This window comes from Macadamia integrifolia, chromosome 9, assembly GCF_013358625.1.
Source record: "Macadamia integrifolia cultivar HAES 741 chromosome 9, SCU_Mint_v3, whole genome shotgun sequence".
NCBI classification, from domain to species: domain Eukaryota; kingdom Viridiplantae; phylum Streptophyta; class Magnoliopsida; order Proteales; family Proteaceae; genus Macadamia; species Macadamia integrifolia.
The window spans coordinates 36846272-36865429 of NC_056565.1; the positions used below are offsets into that span (position 1 = coordinate 36846272).

A 19158-nucleotide genomic window follows, 5' to 3' on the forward strand; every position below is an offset into this window, starting at 1 on the left:
TCCAGGACTTGAGCACCACACCAACGCCATGTCAGTAGAATTTGGCCAACTACGGAGGGCGGTACGGCTGGTGAACACGAGGTTTGACTACTACGACCATCGCCTCTACGTCGACTCTAGACCTCCGACGAACGTGGTGATCATAGATGACGACGACGATGATTAGTGAGGGCTTAGCTCGCCCACACCAGCTTCTTATCTATTTCTTTTTTATTGGACCTTGTTGTATATTTCATTTCTTTTCTCATTCCTTGTATTTGCACTGTAACTGGAATTTTTTTTTTGTGAGACAATGTGTTTTGATAGTGGTTTGTGATGCATTGATGCATTTATTTGTTGGATTCTTGGGTAGTTTGGTTGTGATGTTTATTGTTACTTTTTGATCACTGTTATATTATATATCTATTGTTTATCAGGTGTTTGTATGTAAATTTTTGGAAATCCCATTTTACGCCGTTATGCTGCCGAAATTTCGTCAACTAGTACGCGATTGGTTATAACACCAACTTAATTACCTTTTATCTACACTCACGCATGCCATGAATGCAATACCTAAATGCAACCCTTTTTATACTTTCTTTCTTTGGCTTTTAACTCCTTAAAGCTTTTACATTAACCCAATCCCATTTTCCTATTATAGATTCTACGGGATTCTAATGGTATGCTGTGAGTGGAGCAGAGTATCACGCTCTGATACCACCGTTTGTCACACCCCGTTCACACTGAACCGGGCCAGTGACCGGGTTAACACCAGTTAACCCAAATCTGCCAGGATCATCTGATACTGTATTCCACCACAGCATATACACAACTAATAAAAACTTATCAGATCAGCGGAAGACTAGGTTTACCTGTGAATATTCCCATAATACTTGATACCCGAATTGTGATACAATAATTATATACATGTGGGTCCGAAGGCATGATATTTACACAATAAAAATAAAATTCATATATCAAGTACATAAAGAAACCATAAAAAAATCAGAGTACACAGCTCGGCTCGGTATCAAAGGCTAGAGCTCAGCTCGGCATCAAGGGTTGAGCCTAGCTCAGCATCACATGGTAGAGCTCAGCTCAGCCTCAAAAGTGGAGCTCAGCTCGGCATCAGAACTGCGATCCCACAGCACAACTCTCGCACGAGCAGTCAGTGTCGTGCTCTAACTCTTCTGGGGCCCACCAGTCCTCCTCAGGGAACTCAACCGTGGGACCCGATCCGTGCTCTTCAGATGTATGACCTGTAAAATCATCTAAAACGGGGTGCACACGTGGGATGAGCTCACTAGCTCAATAAGTGGTAAGATGGACCACACAGCAGTCCACACAGCAAAACACAATCATATGCACTACATGCTATGTAATACATTTTAAATCACATCCACCTAAGCAACATTACTAAGTCTTTGGTTTAGTGTTACTACATCCACAGTGCGCGTATACTCCGGGTACGAGCCGCGAACTCCATCCCGCGATACGCCCATAGGGCTGTCGGAGAAGGCCCACCGTGAGTACTCGGAAAAATAAAAATATTTCGACCACCGGCTCTCAACAGTGACCCGACAACTGCGACCACTGCTTCCCCCCAAATGGTAACCCAACACCTTAACCCCTGTTGGGAAGGGTCGTAGCACGAGATGGTGAAAATCCTAAACCACATGCTCCTATATGACAATAGTACGATTGTATAGTGCCATCGCGTCCCATACCACGGGCCACCAATGCACTCGTTTCCAAGCCGACTACGACATCTAGTCTATTAATGCATTATGCACAGTGATGTCAACATTCAATCACATAAGCATCTAATCACTTGGCATTTAGAAAGTAAACATAGCACACATGCATAACAATGTGAGGATGACTAATCTACATAGCATATTCATATGGCATGACTAGACTAGATACAATTAAATGAATGCCAAAAAATACCTTGAAACAAGGCCAAATGTCATCTCCCCACTTACCTGTAGTGTACAAGGATTCCCGTTCGATACGGGAGAGATCCGGTGCGAGAAGCGTAGGAGTTGGTGAACCTAACATGAGTGAGCGGGGTTAGTATTTCACCATCTTAGGATCAAAATTAACACGATCCAATGACACGGTCATGTTTAAAATCCTAAAAGAAGGTCACACGTCCGATTTGGGTCCAATCGGACGTAAAAATCACATTCGGGACCTCTCAGGTGGGTCAGACAGCCCACCTGTCTGGCCCACCGGTCTGGACTGGCGGGTAGGCTGGCCCACTGGTTGGCCCACCGATCTGGCCTGCTAGTTGTGCCCGAAGGCCCTGCCCTCTCAGGCAGGTGCCCACAGGTGGGCTAGATGGCCCACCGGTCTTGCCCATCGGTCTTGGCGGAAAAACTGCTGTTTCTTCCCAATTTTCTCCATTCTTTGGGGATTCAAATGGGGCTTTTTCCAATCCATTCTTCACACTTTCAATGTCTTATAGAATGGTTCTAACCTAGATCTAGGTTAAATTCAAGTGATGGGAAGCCATCTTACCTTATTTGCTCAAGAACACCTTCAAACCCTCAAAATCACTTCAAATCCACAATGCTTCTCCAACCTTGTCAATACCTCTTCAAATCCTTCAAAATCAACACATAAATCATCTATTAAACCTTAGATTTATCATTTCAAAGGGGATTTACATGATCTCAAGAAACCCTACTCGAATCAAGGGTTTTACTTGGGTATGGTGAATGTTTACAGAACCCAACTTTGCTTAACTCTAAATGTAGATCTAGTGTTGACGATCACTCTTCCGGCGTCGGAATGGGAAGATCAAGCTTCGGCTCCGCCGAAATCCTTCTCTTCTTCCTCTTCCTTCTCTTCTCTTCTTCTTTCCCTTCCTTTCTCTCTCCTCTTTACTATCCTCACCAACGTACGAGTGTCATAAATGAAAAAGAAAAGAAAATTATAAATGCTATATATATATATATACTCCTTAAATAACTAAATAGTTCACATGGATGGGTCACTCAGGTGGGTGGGTGCGCCCACCTGTCCGCCCACCTAAGGACCAAAACTTGGAATTTTGATAGAGTTCGGGCCTCGACGCGAACCTCACTCTTGGCATACGATGTAATATACGTATACACCTTAAAATATGGCTACATACCTGCTTTATCCGTACATGGCCTTATGATAGGTGCATGTACACGACTTGGGTATTCCCGTCTCTTCTGGCACTGGCTCGGACTTGTCGGGCCAGCCGGTGTTTAAGGTCACCCTTGCCATCATAGTCTATAAGGAACCCGCTCTAACTCTCTCCGGTTCGGGTCCTGCATAGTTAAATCGGGTCAACCGTGAAATTAGACCGGGTTTAAGAAGTAGGGTATTACACATCTGCTACATGCCGCATATATGACTATATAATCCTATTAAGTTTTTAATTATATTTGTAGTAAATGTAACAATCCCAAGAATATGACAAGTACCAGACTCGCCTGGGAGGTCAGTGAGGTGTCCCCACCAAGAATACGGCTAGTATTATGGGGTTTGGGAGATTGGTGAGGGTGTGCAAACTTCAGTCCCACATCGCCTAGAGAGAGATTCCTGGACTAGTTAATAACCTCCAGCTTCCTTAACATAACACAACGCGTTTTAAAGCCTTGAGGTCCATAGACAATATTATGCAAGGTTAATGGGACTGGGGCGTACAATGTGAGATTCACTCAATTGCCCTAGGTCTAATCGTTATATTAAACAAAATTTATATTGTAGATTATTGGTGGGAAATGTACGATGAATCAACACCAAATTTAAAAAAGGTGGCAATGAAAATACTCTCTTAGACTTGTAGTTCCTCAGGGTGTGAGTGTAACTGAAGCACCTTTAATTTTATTCAGACTCGAACCTGTAATCATTTGAAGATGAAGTCTCTACAGAACTTGTCTTCTTACACTATAATGAGCGGCTTAGGCTTCATTATATATAAGAGGTTGAGCATACACCTATGGATTTGACACACATACATGACTATGATGATCCAATTGACTCTTGGATGCGTGATGGTATTAATGTGGATAGTAACACTACAGACCCACTATTGGATGGTGACACCACATAGTTGGATTAGGATTTTATAGGTTCTCTGGAAGAGTATGATCCCAGACCACCGGTTGATGTCGACAAGATATATCAATAGATCCACTAGACTTACTACCAGGAAAATGAAGGTGATACTATTCATTTAAACCTAGAGATTGGGGAGATCAAAGAGATTAAAGAACAAAAAAATATTCAACTGTGTGATCATAGTATACATGGAGACCAACCCAATGTTACTATTTGTGGAGGAGGAGGTCGTGCAGGGACTACCAACATATTTGTAGCTGCATCAGCGGGTAGTAGTAGGTGTGGAGGACAAATAGATAGCATATGTGGAGGACATGCATGTAGCATTGCTCAAGGTGGAGGCCAATCATGCAAGGAATACACTACATTTGTAGTTGTGCCAATGGGTAAATAGTATGGGTGGAGGACAAATAGGTAGCGTACGTGGAGGATAAGATGTTGGAGATCCTTTACCATATTAAACATATGAATAATCCTATAGTATTTAGAATACAAGGATAATTCCCTAGCTCTTGGATGGTGATACACTTGAAAGTGCATTGCACAACCCCATCAAAACATGGAACTATGAACTAGCAAAAATATAAAAAACAAAAAAAAAACATTTATCAGGGTTAACTCGAAAACCCTACCGAGTTGACCCGACGATGACTCGCCCATCGCAGTTTTTTTTTTTTAATTAAAAAAAAAAATTCTCTCTCCTTTGGTAGCCAGTTTCCTATAGGGCATGCCGACGCCTTCAGAGGTTTTCAATGATGTGCGGTATACCGCCGTGACCGTCGTCTCGTCCTCTACAACTTTTGTGAAGAAGTTTTTCGATCCGGTACTTTAAGTGATGGTAAAATTACGATTTTCATGATTTGGGATCCAAACCTTATACAAAATCAATTTTCCTTTAATTTTTCTTGATTCTAACACTATAAGGCTTGACTCTTATACCAATTGTTGGAGATCATTTACCATATTAAATATATTAATAACCCTATAGTATTTAGAATACAAGAATTATAAAAGATATTTAACCATGAGTATAGTCCCTAAACCAAGATCAATAAAGTACTCCCTTCATAGATCTTAAAATACATAACCATATAGATTTACCATATCTATAATAATGAATGGAACATCCATGACAAGAACCATAAATGGGAATAGAGAAGTACCTGTGTAAGTTTAGAAACCACATTAACATAGATCATGAACCTCTATCCCATGTGGTTAAACATTACTCCCATGAAGATGACAATGACGAACTACCCAAGGGGAGTCCTTCCACTGAGATCTTCTGCAGCCTCTTACTCTAGGGTTTCCTCTCTTTTTGTGCACTTGCTCTTGTGAGAAAGTCGTGCTCCTAAAACCAATAAGGCATGAAGTAATGGTTGCAGGAACCGTCAGTATTCTATTTATAATAGAATCACTAAAATCCTATTCCACTCTCACAAAGGAAAGAGTTAGGAGTTTCCTAATCAGAGTGGGTCTATAATTGCTTGAGTCCAATGGATCAATCGGTATCAGTTAAGCCCACATAAAAATCCTAACAACACAAGCATACAACACTGCTCAGTGGAGGCCATTTGCCGAGTGGTGCGCGACATGACGGTCGTTTGAGTGGGATTATTGTACAGATACGCGTGAGTATAGACAGTTGACCCAAACATCTCAGCATTAAACTACACGATCATAGTCACTCCATCGGGATAATCGATCAATAGAGGAGGATCCACATCCATTGTCCGAGGATGAGGCAGAGTTGGATTCCAATGTGACAACAACAGATCCTTCAGATCGCGATGGTGGAAATGGAGATGTCGATGAGGATGTAGATGATGAGATGACAGTTACTACTATGGATACTGGAGACAAACTGGCATGGCCTCAATGCCCTGCAGGAGATACATATGGTACAAAGACTCTCGGTATATTCAATGATGCTCATAGATTTTATATTGAGGAGTAGAGATAGGGACGTATTGCTTACAACGACTTTGAGACTCAGGCACCAGAAGATTTTACACATGCAACATTTATTTTATTACAGGTATCTACCTCACAATTTCCTAACCCATATGAGTCCAGCCAATAGTCAAAAGGATTTAGTAGCCAGGAATCGTCGGTCTTAAGGAGAGAGTAGTTCTGGGAGGACACTCAAGTTGAGCTTCAACAACCGCATCCACGTCTAGACGCCAATGATGATATTTACAATTGAACATATGATGGACCATGACATTCGGTGCACGAGTGTTGGTTGTGGTTTCTTTACATTATATGTATTCTTTTATAATATGATGCAATTTGAATAGTTTTTCATAATGACTGTTTCCTACTCTATTTGTTATTTTATTAGAGAAAACAAGCTGAAGTGTGTTCTTGTGTTGTGTGTGGGAAAACAATCAATGACTAGGTCAGGGATAATTTCTTATATCTAGCATTTGTGGGAATTAATTGATGATAATTATATACACTTCATTTTCTGTTCTTAAAAGTTGAATATGTGGGAGTTGGGAATGTAAGGATGATTGCATTAAAATTTTTGGTTACTTTTTTCACAACTTTATCCAATTCATATTATCTTATGCTACATGATGTATGCCAATATTTTCATTTTCATTTGTATTATCTTTCTTAATTTTGTAAATAACTATTCAATTAGAATTGGGAATGATTATTCAATTAGATAAAATTAGATTAAGAATTTTGATTTTTTATGAAACTATTAAGATTAATTTACAAAATATTGCACACTTTATTTGTATTCTTTTTCCATTATTGCACTAAAAATATTAAATTTTCATATTTTTTTGTCCCATTATGATTTTTTTTCCAGAATTTTTGCAGTTTATTTATTTATTTATTTCGATTTTTTATTTTATTTTTTATTATTTTTAAGACCGATCCAGGCCTATTCAGGGACTGATCCCCAAAAAGGGTTTTTTTTATTTATTTTATTTTATTTTTCTGACCGATTCGGACAAATTCTGTCCTATATATTGGTATCGGCCTTGATTGATCCGTTCCCGATATTGCATTCTCAAACCTTACACAGGAGAAGGAGATGGCTGATAAGGTTGATCCACTGAGCAAAATTGCTAGTTTTATCTAGTATATCACTATTTGTTTCCGCATCATTTTAACTTTGAAATAGATTTGACTAGTTTCTATAAACCAATTTTTTGAATATGGATTCCTATAAAATGATATAAACATGAATGTGAATACGATTTTTTGGCTATCCATTTACATCCTTTTGGAGACGGGAGAGTGGAATCATAAGTTTGAGGAGAGCGGCGTTGTGATCTCATTGTCAATATTGAGCAATGAGAATTAAAAAGACAAAAATTTGAGAAAATGAGTAGGGCAAGGGCTGAAACCATTGCCCCACTGGGTTTTATGCTAGAGTTTGGTATCTACAATTACATAGATGTCTTCATTAATCTCTTGTTTTTTTTTATTATTTAATTTCTTATTTAATTACTTGTAATATAACGTGAATTAACAAGGTATTTTAACATTATAAATATTACTTGTAAAACACTTATTTAATTATATTTTTCTAATTGAACCCAAACAAATCGTATGGTACATGTCTGAAATTGAAATATATAATTCTCTCGCTTTGGAGTGTGATTTTTCTCCTAAGACGCATACGGGGCGGGCATGATCGTTCTTATTGTGAAGCAATGAGTACGTTCGGTGAATGAGTTAGGGATGGATCTAACAAGTTTGGAGTCCGTGATTCCGCCAATGGTACATTCAGAGAGGTTGTTCGATGAATGGGAAAATATGTAGTGGAGTTCATTGGTGGAGATTCTACAAGGTGCTTCTAAGACTACGTCACTTCATTGGTGGAGTTGGCACCAAGTGCATCTGAGACTGGATCGACTTCTTCTGTTGCACACATTTTTAACAATAATGCGTAAAAAAATATTGAGAGAGAGAGAGAGAGAGAGAGAGAGAGAGTGTAGGGGTGTCAATATTAGGCCCGCACCAGTAGGCCCGATCGAGCCCGACACATTTATGGCCTGATCTTGGACTAGCTCGATTAATAAATGTGTTCAGCTTGAAATTCCTACATGTTTGTAAGCTCGATCTGAACTGACTCCTTTAGGGGGTGTTTGGTTTGGTAAATCAAATGGTGTATGTATCGGATATAAATGTCTTCTGAATTATGTTTTTTTTTTTGAAAAATCGTTTGGTTGCCTTACGGATAGTATATGTTTCTCGCGGGTTGAGATATTGGCTTTCTTAGAGTACGTCTTTCATTTCTCCTTTTATACTAGGTGGTAAAAAGGTTACTCAAATCTGAGTTTAATTGTTGAGGTAAACTCAGATTTGGAACACATCCTTTGTAATATGGTCATTCATGGGAAGTAGGATGCTCACTTATGAGGGTCATCCTAGTGGAACCAAACAACTCCAAAAATTAGGAATTATCATTCTAAAAAATGTCATCCCAAAGATTTACTGAACCAAACACCCCCTTAAGCCCGACCTAGCCCAATCCCTTTAATACTATTTGAAAACCCCATTTTTCCACCAATAATTGATCAGTAAAGCAAAAGTCCAAGTGGGTTTGCTCCAATTTTCATGATAAACAAGAGATTGATTGATGAACAAATGTCTTTAACAACAGAAAATTAAATTTAAAAATGAACTTTATGTAATTATGGTGGTGAATTAATGGTGGATTTGCAAGATATGTGAAGCTGAATTGTGTTTTTCAGTGGAATAAACTTGTTAGCTTGAGTACTCCGACTATTGCATCGATGTTGGAAAAGTCCATTTTGAACACGTATATGGATAAACAGGTTTGTAGCCCGACTAAAACCCGTTTATGGTAACCGATAAACAGGTTTGTAGCCCGACTAAAACCCGTTTATGGTAACCTGATTATAGTCCTAGACCGACCGGTCCGATTATAAACTGTACCATGTCCATCTAATTAAGCCTATTTAGCTAAACAAACATTCATGGTACAGCCCTAAAATTTGGCCAAGCTCGGTACATTGATTGGTTGACACCCTTACTCAAGAGCATCATCATCAACACTTAGCCTTATGTGGAGCCATCATAGCTCAGCCATTGATACCATCATCTTCGATGCAATCCCACTTCATCTCCACTTCCATGTGTTGAGAGTGAAGAGAGGGTGAGGAAGTCGTGAGTGAGAGGAGAAAAAAAAATTTGTATCGTTTCGATAGAAGTTCTCACGAACAATAAAAACATGAATTTTTTGCACTGTCAAATGTGCTCACTGAGCACTTTTTGAACCAGAATTGCTCTATGTGAAAAGAAAAAGCAGATCAACGTAACAAATACAATTTTTCTCACAATCACATTAGGTGAGCATGAAACCACTTAGGGAGGCCAATGGGGTTGGTAGCCTAATGAAAAAAAGCTCTTGCTCCATCACCATTCGAGTGAACTGATTATGATTTCAAGTCTAGTGGCACGCCCTTGTTGGTCTTCCGCGTTGCTTGTCATATGGTGATATGATCACAACTATGACATATCCTTTTCTAACATTTAAAAATAAGAAAAAAAAAAAAATTTAGAATGTTACCACGCAGCCTTAAGTTTATCTGTTTAATGAATTGAACACTGGGATATTAGCCCAGGTCCAAACCAAGCCCATAAAGGATAATAAATTCGCTTTCGTTACCCCTTTGGCATTTTATGAGTTTCATCCACTTTCCTCCTGCTTTAGCACACCTCTATAGCTTTCTTCTCACAAAACCACTCTCTCTCTCAAAATCAAGGTACAGCTTTCTCTGGAGTACAGCTTTCATGGCAGTCTTACTTTGAATCAATTCTCTACTATAACCAGTTAACTGCACGGATCGTTGCCATTATCGATCAACCATGATGGGCAGCACAGGCAGCGGAGGTGCAAATGACGTGGAAGCCGGATTTGCGAAGCTTCAGGGCGAGGACTTCGAATACTACATGCAAACTTACTCGATAATTTTGGGTAGGAACAGTAAGAAATCGACGGTTGACGTTGATCTTTCTAGCCTTGGTGGTGGCATGAACATTTCCCGCCACCATGCCCGCATCTTCTACGACTTCCAGCGTCGTCGCTTCGCTCTCGAGGTCCTGGGCAAAAATGGATGCTTTGTCGAAGGGGTTCTTCACCTACCCGGAAACCCACCTGTGAAGCTCGATTCCCAGGACCTTCTTCAGATCGGAGACAAGAAGTTCTACTTTCTCTTGCCTGTTCGAAGTATTCTTGGAGGCTCAGTTCCTCCTCGACATATACCGTCGCATCATCCTACTCCGCCAATGCCGTCTTCGGCTGCCCACTTGGGTCCTCCTTCCCGTTTCACTGCACCGCATCCGCCGCCGAAGTTTGGTAAGAAGGGGAGGATTAGGGCATCGACTGATTACATGGATGATGATGATGAAGACGACGACGATGTTGGGGGTGTTATCCCCGCTGCGAGCAGGAAGTTGCGGAGGCCGGGAGATGGCCATGAAATGTATGGATATGGTGGGGCAGCTGCTGGAAAGCCGGGGCCTTCTCCTGGACCATTGGGTTAGTTTGTTTTCTCTATAATTTGGATTTCCTTCTGTGTTGCTGCTGTTGTTATACTTTTTTCTAAAGGGGTTTTAATGATATTGGTTGCCTATTCGTGGGTTTCTGCTTAATTTGGGTTTCAATCTTTGGTTGCTTTGTTTAGTTTTTGAATTTATCTTCATTGGTTGTCTGTTGTTATTATTCTTTTGTCTGAAGGATTGGTTCTCTGTTTAAATTGGGTTTCATTTTTGGTTGCTTTAACTTTGTGAATTTATCTCTATTGGTTGCATATTGTTTTTATTCTTTTGTCTGAAGTGTTTTTTACCATAATATCGGTTGCCTGTTCATGGGTTTCTGTTTATGTTGGATTTCAATGTTTGGTTGCTTTCATTAGCTTTGTGAATTTATCTGTGATGCTTGACTTCCATTTATGTGTTTACGGTCAATTTTCATGCAAGAGATGTGTTCTTTGTTCTTCAGATAATGAGGAAGTCATTGCTTGATTCATGACTTTATTGAGCTGGCATGGTGAGTGGATAGAAATGATTAGAGGTGGAACAATTGACCAAAAAACCAAACAACAATCTGGTTTTGATAACTAAAAGTATGGCCAAGGAGGCAATGACTAGGAAATGCACCCTTAACAATGTCGATTTTAACAATGTCGATTTTTTTCTACAAACTTAACTCTCTTATGTAAGCACTTGTTTTGTGCACTGGTTCCAGGCTAATAGTTACTGCTTGCTCCATCCCCCCAACCAATAGGGATGGTAATTATACGGTTCCAACTACTTCTTGGTGACGAAACAGCCCTTCAGGGGAGTATCAAACACATACAACCATGCAAACTACTGATTCTAGTGTTCAGGCTTATCATATAGTTGGTGGTGCTTCCACCCTGGCTCAGGATCTAATGCAGAAGTGGGTCACCGAGTGGAAAGATAGTTGATCGTGTGATTGAGTGTAAACTTTATACATGCTGAAGTTCAACTCTGGATCACTTTATCTTGTTGTAGTCTTAACTCTGGATCACTTTATCTTGTTGTAGTCTTAAGGGATACGTCAAACGGGCTCTTTTCTCTTTTCCAAATCCATTAACTGAGGGGCTTTAAATAGCCAAGGGGTACAAAGGATACAAGGGACGTGTGGGACCCAAGCCATGTGTCCTTCACATGGACTTCACATGCTTGTGGGACCGTATGTCGGGAGTGTCGGCATACGTACTATATACAAATATACATCCCACTATATACATACTCATACATACTCAATACATACATCCCACTACATACATACTCATACATACTCAATACATCCCATACTCAATACATACTTATGCATACTCAAATACATACTCACTCATACATACTTAATACATACTTAATCAGTATCCGGGGTCTGATGAACTGCTGTATGGGTAGAAGGCAGCTGTATCAATGAGCCAGTCGTCATAGGCATCCATGAGAGGAATGAGACGGGGACAAGGAAGACGACCGTTTTGATGAAGTTCCCAGGCGGAATCAACAGTCTGAAGAAGAGGGGCTGGAACTTGATGGGGCTGAGTATCATTGACTTGGCACATGGTATGAAGGAATTGTCGCCACTCTGATCGATGCTGCCGTCGATTGATGAAGAGAGTATAGGGCTTCGTTTCATACACATGATAGTCTGTTGTGAATTCAATGTAATGGCAGGGTTGGAGGGTATGTGGAGGATCAGTTATTTGGAGGACCGCTGGAGGTCTATGGAAAAGGATTATGGTATGGTGCATAGGTATATCAGGGGAATCATCTGGTGGGAGAAGAGAGGTGAAGAGATCCAACCAAGTTTCCATGGGAGCAAAGAGCTGTAGAAACTGGAAAATTGGTAGGTTAGGACGATGGGGTTGAATTGGGCTACACCATTGAAAACACATCATCTGGATGGCGTGAAGGGGAAAGCTGATGGTTATGGAGTAGGCTGTACATAAATGCCAGAAAATGCATTTATATATGAGGGGTAATTCCTGTAGGTCATACGAGGAATTGAAGGTGAAGACTGTGAGGTAGGGGAAGTCAAGATGGCAAGAGGAACCAGCAAGGAAAAGACCTTCTTGTCGAAGGGCTATTCTAAGAAGCTGGATGGCTGTGAGCTTGCTGTAGGTAAGGATGGCTTTGTAAGTTAAGGTTTGAAGGATTTCAGGAGGAAGATGAGGAGGAATATTACAGCATAGGGTATGGCTAGGAGGAGGTTGTGGTGAGGCTGAGGAAGAGGAAGATGAAGCTCCTGGAGTTAGAGGGTATAGGAGGGGGATGACCGAAAAGGTTGAGGTAGGTCGGGAAAGGAAGTCTGCCAAGACATTTTCTTTTCCTTTGATGTGTTTGATATCAAAGGACCACTTTGAAAACCATTGAGCCCAGCGGAGCAGTTGATCATTAGGAAGCTGTTTTTGTCGGAACTCAAGCATTCGAGGGAAACTTGACATATCCAGTTCAATGAGGAATCTGTGTCCAATGAGATGAAACTGGAATTTCTCAATACCACGGCGAACTGCAAGAATTTCTTTAAACGTTGAATGATAATGAGCTTCAGATGGTTTGAACGAGCCACTCTTGTAACCACAAACTGTTCTTGTAGAATCTGGGGCTTCTTCAAGGAGAACTGCACCCCAGTGAGTATCACTAGCATCTGTTTGGAGAATCCTACGTCCATCAGAAGGAATCTGTAAACAGGGAAGTCTTGTAGTTAGCTGCTTCAAGGCTTGAATAGCTGCTGAATGTTCGGAAGACCAGGGAGGAGCATTCTTTCTCAAGAGTTGATGAAGTACAGATGTGTGTCTGATTTGTTGAGGAAGAAACTCAGTCATATAATTGACTATACTAAGGAATTTCTGGACCTGATGTTTTGTCAGGGGGCCATCAGGAAATTGCTGTAGAGAGGTAGCAATATGCGGTTGAAGTTCATATGTTCCTTTGGTAATAGTAACGCCAAGAAAATCAATGGTTGAAACACCAATCTGCATTTTCTTTGGGGAGAGCATGATTCCATAGTCTTGACCAATCTGATGGAATTGTCGGAGGAGACTTAGATGTTCATCCTGTGTAGATGAAAACAGAAGAATATCATCAATATAAATCAGGGCATGATCTTGAATGGGAGCAAAGATCTGCATCATGGCACGCTGAAATATTGATGGAGCCGTCTTCAAGCCAAAGGGCATAACTGTCCACTGTAAATGATAACCAGGGACACAAAAGGCTGTCTTTGGTCTATCTTCAGGAATGATACCAAGTTGCCAAAATCCTGCTTTGAGGTCAAACTTGGAGAAGACAGTTGCTGAAGATAACTGAAGTAACAGAGCCGGACGAGTTGGTAATGGAAACTTATCATCAGCGAGGAAAAAGTTCAGAGGCCGATAATTAATAACCATTCTCATTTTTCCACGTATCTGTTCTGTTCTTTTGTTCACATAGAACGCCTGACATGCCCAGGGAGAGACAGTAGATTCAAGTAATCCTTGACCTTGTAATTGAGTAAGTTCTTGGACTGCAAGGGTCAAATGTTCAGGGGGCATTCCAGGATGATTGGCTTTTGTTGGGTTGACATCTTCATTCTTCTTAAAAGGTAAGGAGATGAAGAACTTAGAATTCTGCCAGAGAGGATGAGTACACTTCTGCAGGAACTCAGTATGAGAGTCCGCATAGGAGGTTTGCAGAAGTTTGCCTTTAAATTCATCAAATAAGGTAGGACCTGTTCCTGCAAGAAATATGTTAGAAAAAGGGGACCAGGGGAGAAGTTGTTGTTTATACACAAGACCTTGGGGAGTCCATTTAAGGGGAAGATGACTGAGGACATCAAAACCTATGATAAGGTCTTTACCAGGACACTGGGATCCTAACATGACATGGGTGAAGGAAAGGGTTGGAAGAAGTTGGATTTTAATGGGTTTTCTAGTAACTAAGGTGATATAGAAGGTTTCACCATTAGCCGCTAAAAATGGTAGAGGAGGGACTTGAGGTTTCCAGAAATGGTTGGGAAGGACTTTTGGAGACAAAATGGTTGTTGCAGCACCTGTATCAAGAAAGGCTATGAGATGAACTGGTTTAGCATATGGTTCAGGAAGTAAGGTTACTGCCGCATGGGGTAAGGTGATGGACTGACAGGGAAGAGGTGTTGGGAGTTGTTTAGGGGGAAGGAAAGGAATAACCTGGTAGAGGGGATCTGATTCCTCAGACTCGGAATAGGAGGACTCTGGGTCTGAGTCGGTGAGGTGTTGGGGATCAACCTCATCTGGGTAATCAATAGCAAAGAGGGAGAGATCAGTAGGCTCTGCATCTAAAGAATACAGAGATTCAAGATCAGCATCTTGTAGATCATCATGATGGAGGGAGGCGAGCATATGTAGCACCTTGTCTTTCTTACTTCTGTTAGGACAATTTTTTGCAAAATGTCCATCTTTTCCATAAATGAAGCAAGAAGTGTTCTTGGATTTCCCACGAAATTGTTTTTTCCGAAGGAATTTCCACTGAGGCTTAAACCGTTTAAACCGAGAAGGCTTAAAAGGAAACCGTTTCTTGTGCTTTCTGGAAGAATGAAAGAACTGCTTGTGATGGAAAGGTTTCTTTGTCGGACAATCACAGTTGTGATCAGAACCTTTACACTTAATCTTCATCCAGGAAGTGTCACAGGCAGAGGACACTTTGTCAGATTTAGACTGTAATTCTTTCCAGATTTTCTTGACATTACAGAGTTTGTCAAGAGCTGTGAGAGCAAAGCTGTATAGGGAGCCGATGCTGCAAGAGGCTAGAGCAATGTTCTGGTTTCGGAGAAACTGCAGTGTATCAGCACCAAGAGGATCTGGAAGTGAATTTAAGAAGATCTGCTTGAGGTTCTCATCATCAAGGCCACCAATCTTATGGAATCGGTCTGTCATGCGCACATAGTGTTTGTCAAGATCTGGACGAGCTAGAGAACAACACTTGAGCTGTAAAAACTCTTCACGAGCTTTTGTAATATCATTGGAGACAGGACCAAGAAATTCTTGATATAAGACTGTAATGAACTGGCCTTCAGGAAGTTGAACAAGTTGTAGTTGCCGGTATCCACCAAGGGCTAAATACCATTCCCTGAGTTTTCCTTGGAGTCGTGCAACAAACTTAGTCAGAACACTGACTGATGTAGCACCTTCTTGGAGAAGTTCAGCATTGATCCAGGCATGGAAATCAGCAAACTTGGATGCCCACTTTGAGACAGGGACATCGTCTAGGTTAAAGAACTGTTTAGGGTCTTGGTTGGAAAACGGAGCATATGTTGGAGGGGGCTGTGGTGCAGGTGTGGGGTCAGGATTATGGACCATGGGGTCATCCTGATCACCATCCAACTCATCAACAGTAGGAGGAGCAGGATAAGGAGCAGGGGGATCTTGGCCTGTGTTCATGAAAGAAGGGACAGGTGTTGGGTCATGGAGAGCTAAGGTGGTGAGAAGATCTGTGAGGACATCATCACCAGAAGGGGTTATGGCACTTATAGGAGGATATTTGGGCTTGGTGCGAGGAGGAGAAGGTGATGGTGAAGGTGATGGATAAGTAGGGATAGGTGGTGAGGGTGCAGGATAAGTAACAGCCATAGGATATGGTTGAAACTGTGGAGGAGAAGGATTTTCCAAGGTTGGGTTTAGGATAGGGTGTTTTTGTTTTTGTTGCTGTTGCCTGGGGTTCAGATTACGCTGCTGACGTTGTAATGCCTTTAACTCTTCAAGGGGGAAGGATCTTTGGGAAGCAACTACTGGAGGAGCCGGTATAGTGTACATGGCAAATGGGTCTTGAGGAGACAGGCTGGGAACTGTCAAAGGAAGAGGCTGCTGTCTGCTGGATGTTGCTGCTTGAAGTGGAGCTTGCTGTAAGCTATGCAACTGGGCTTCAAGAAACCGTAGATGTTTCTCTTTTTGGCGAATAAGGGCAAAGGCCTGAGCTGTGTCAGCAGTCGAGGAGGCAATACCAGCAAGTTCAGTATGAACTTGATCCATCTCAGTTTTCAGGGATTGAATCAACTGAGTATGCCGGCCAACAGTACTTTGAGTGTGCTGAGTAGAAGCAAGAATGCGTTCAAGGTACTGGTTTTGGACTATGGCATTTTCATTTTGCCAGTTAAGAGCTGCTTCAGCCGGAGAGATTTCTTTTGATTGGCCAGAGGGAAGAATAGGAGGTTTAACCTTCCATACATGACGGAACCCATGAGAATCAGGACCATAATCTGTAGGACCAGGAAAATTCTTCATTGGGGAAGAAGAAGAGGATCTTGGAGCATACATGCAGCAAGGAGGGACCGTAGGAGAGGGTGGCTTAGGTGGTGGAGGATGTTTACAGACTGGAGAAGGAGAAGGAACATAAGGCGGTTCTGGAGGAGGAGTTCCATATTTAACCATAAAGGAGAATGTGTTTAGTGTTGGGTTTTGTTGATTATTGATTAGTTGATTAATATTATCCATATAAGATCCTAATTTTGATTGAAACACTAAGGATTAGTCCTTAGCTTCTAGAAAGAAGTGCAACAGGTGGATAAGTGTTTCTTGGGTTGTGCAAGGCAATTAACTTCACAAGGTATTTTGAGGCTCAATTTCAAGGAAATCTTCCAGTAATCTCAAATTTGGTTAGACTTATGTTTGCGACTTCTATTTTATATATATAGTAAAAAAAAGTTTGTGACTCCTCAAGTGCAACTTGTAAGTGATTTGATGCCGATATGGTTGCACTTACTTGGTTGGACTAGCATGATCGGCTTTGGAAGCCAAGAGCCAAGAAGAATCGGTTTAACCCATGGTTTTAGTCCAGCAAGGGTTGGAAGTGATTTATTTGGGAGTTTATTTATTGTATTTTTTTTTTTTATGTCTTTATTTCCAAAGAAGTAAGAAATGTAGGACTGTTAGGAGTTAGAGTTGGTTTGCTTGGTTCCCTTTTAGGATTGTTTCCTAGTTTAGGCTAGTTACTATTTCAGTTAAGTTTCTAATTGTATGTCTTTATTTCTCCTATATATTGACTGTAATCAATGGACAAGTTACAGAGATTTGAGGTATGAATTAGAGAATGTGTTGGTTGAAGCCTAAGGGCTAGTGTGTACTTTCCCTTTGTCCCCCTGCTATTCTAATCTTCCCCTTCTTCTCTAGAGGCCTTCCATCAACTTGGTAGCAGAGCGGAAGGATCCCTTCCTTCGTTCTTTCCGCCCATTCTACCTTATTCCCTATCTCCTCTCCTTTCCTTCCCATCTCCCCAATTTTCTATCCTAGTTTTTGTCGAGAATTAGAACACACACACACACACACTCGAGAATTAGAACACACACACACACACACACACTCACAAAAAAAAAAGAAAAAGAAAAAAGAAGGATCGCAAACCCCACTGACCTCTTTCTTTCCCTGCTATAACAGTGAAAAAAAAAACCCTCGTGAACTATAGAAACCCAGTCCCATCCTATGACCTACCCCCACCCCCTTTTCTTTGATCGAACCTTCCTTGCTCTAGGGTTCCTCTAGAAAAGAAAAAAAGAAAAAGAAAAGAGGAGACAAGAGAGCGAGTGGCGATGAAAACAAAAAAAAAAAAAAAAAAAAAAAAAGAAAAAGAAAAGAAAAAGAACCCCAAAAAAAGAAGGAAAAAGGCAGAAGAAACAGACCTGGTCTTCCTGCCTCCAATTGGAACTTGAGTCCTTGTATCTACTATCATTGTGAAGTCGCCCCATCCTCTCCTTCGAAGTTCGGTCTTTCCTTGCATGGTGCTGCAACTTCTGCCTAGGTTGTCCTTCCTCTCTGGTTCGACAGAGCAGAGAACACTCCGCTGGTTCTGCCTTTAGGAAGATGACCTCCCTTTTTGTCTGTTACGGTGCCTTTAGTTAGAATATAAGGATGGGGAGAAAGTAAGGGAACAAGAGAGTGAAAGGTTGGAGAAGAAGAAGAAGAAAAGAGAAGATAATGGTATAATGTTGTGTGTAGAGAAAACATTCTCTACCACATATATATTACTTTACTAACAATATGAAAGGAATTACATACACATCCCTAGGGAGGTAAAAGGGGAAAATAGAAACTACAATAAGAGACAAGAATATAACAAATTTGTTCCCAAAGTACCCTTATTACATAAACTGTTGACACTCCCCCTTAAGCTGAAGAATAAATATCATGCATTCCCAGCTTGCATACAAAGGTACTAAACTAGTGATAGATGAGCCCTTTGGTGAAGATGTCTTCTAGTTGATCATTTGTCTTCACACTCCGTGATGAAGTGTCGGTCCACTTCAATATGCTTTGTTCTGTCATGTTGCACCGGATTATGACCATAGTTTTTAAGGCGCTGGTAAGTCGAAGTTTGTGACCAGTGTTTATAGCTGCCTTGTTATCACAGTGGAGTCGCATAGGCCATTCAGTGTCAAAGTTTAGCTCTTGAACCAGCCCTCTCAACTATATATGTTCACAAACACCATGAGCTATTGCCCTAAGTTCTACCTCTGCACTTGAACTATCCACAATAGGATGTTTTTTGCTTTTTTGTGTAACCAAATTGCCACCCACAAATGTGCAGTAGCCCGATGTA

At 41.0% G+C, this 19158-nt stretch overlaps 1 protein-coding gene across 1 annotated transcript in view; it reads left to right on the forward strand.

Moving 5' to 3' along the window:
* Positions 1-9735: 9735 nt before the first annotated feature.
* Positions 9736-19158, forward strand: part of LOC122088896 (FHA domain-containing protein FHA2-like) — a 32091-nt gene continuing 22668 nt past the window's right edge. Inside the window, exon 1 of the mRNA XM_042658258.1 lies at positions 9736-10612. Coding sequence (XP_042514192.1) covers positions 9940-10612 — 673 coding nt within the window. The 5' untranslated portion in view covers positions 9736-9939. The remainder of the gene's footprint in view (positions 10613-19158) is intronic.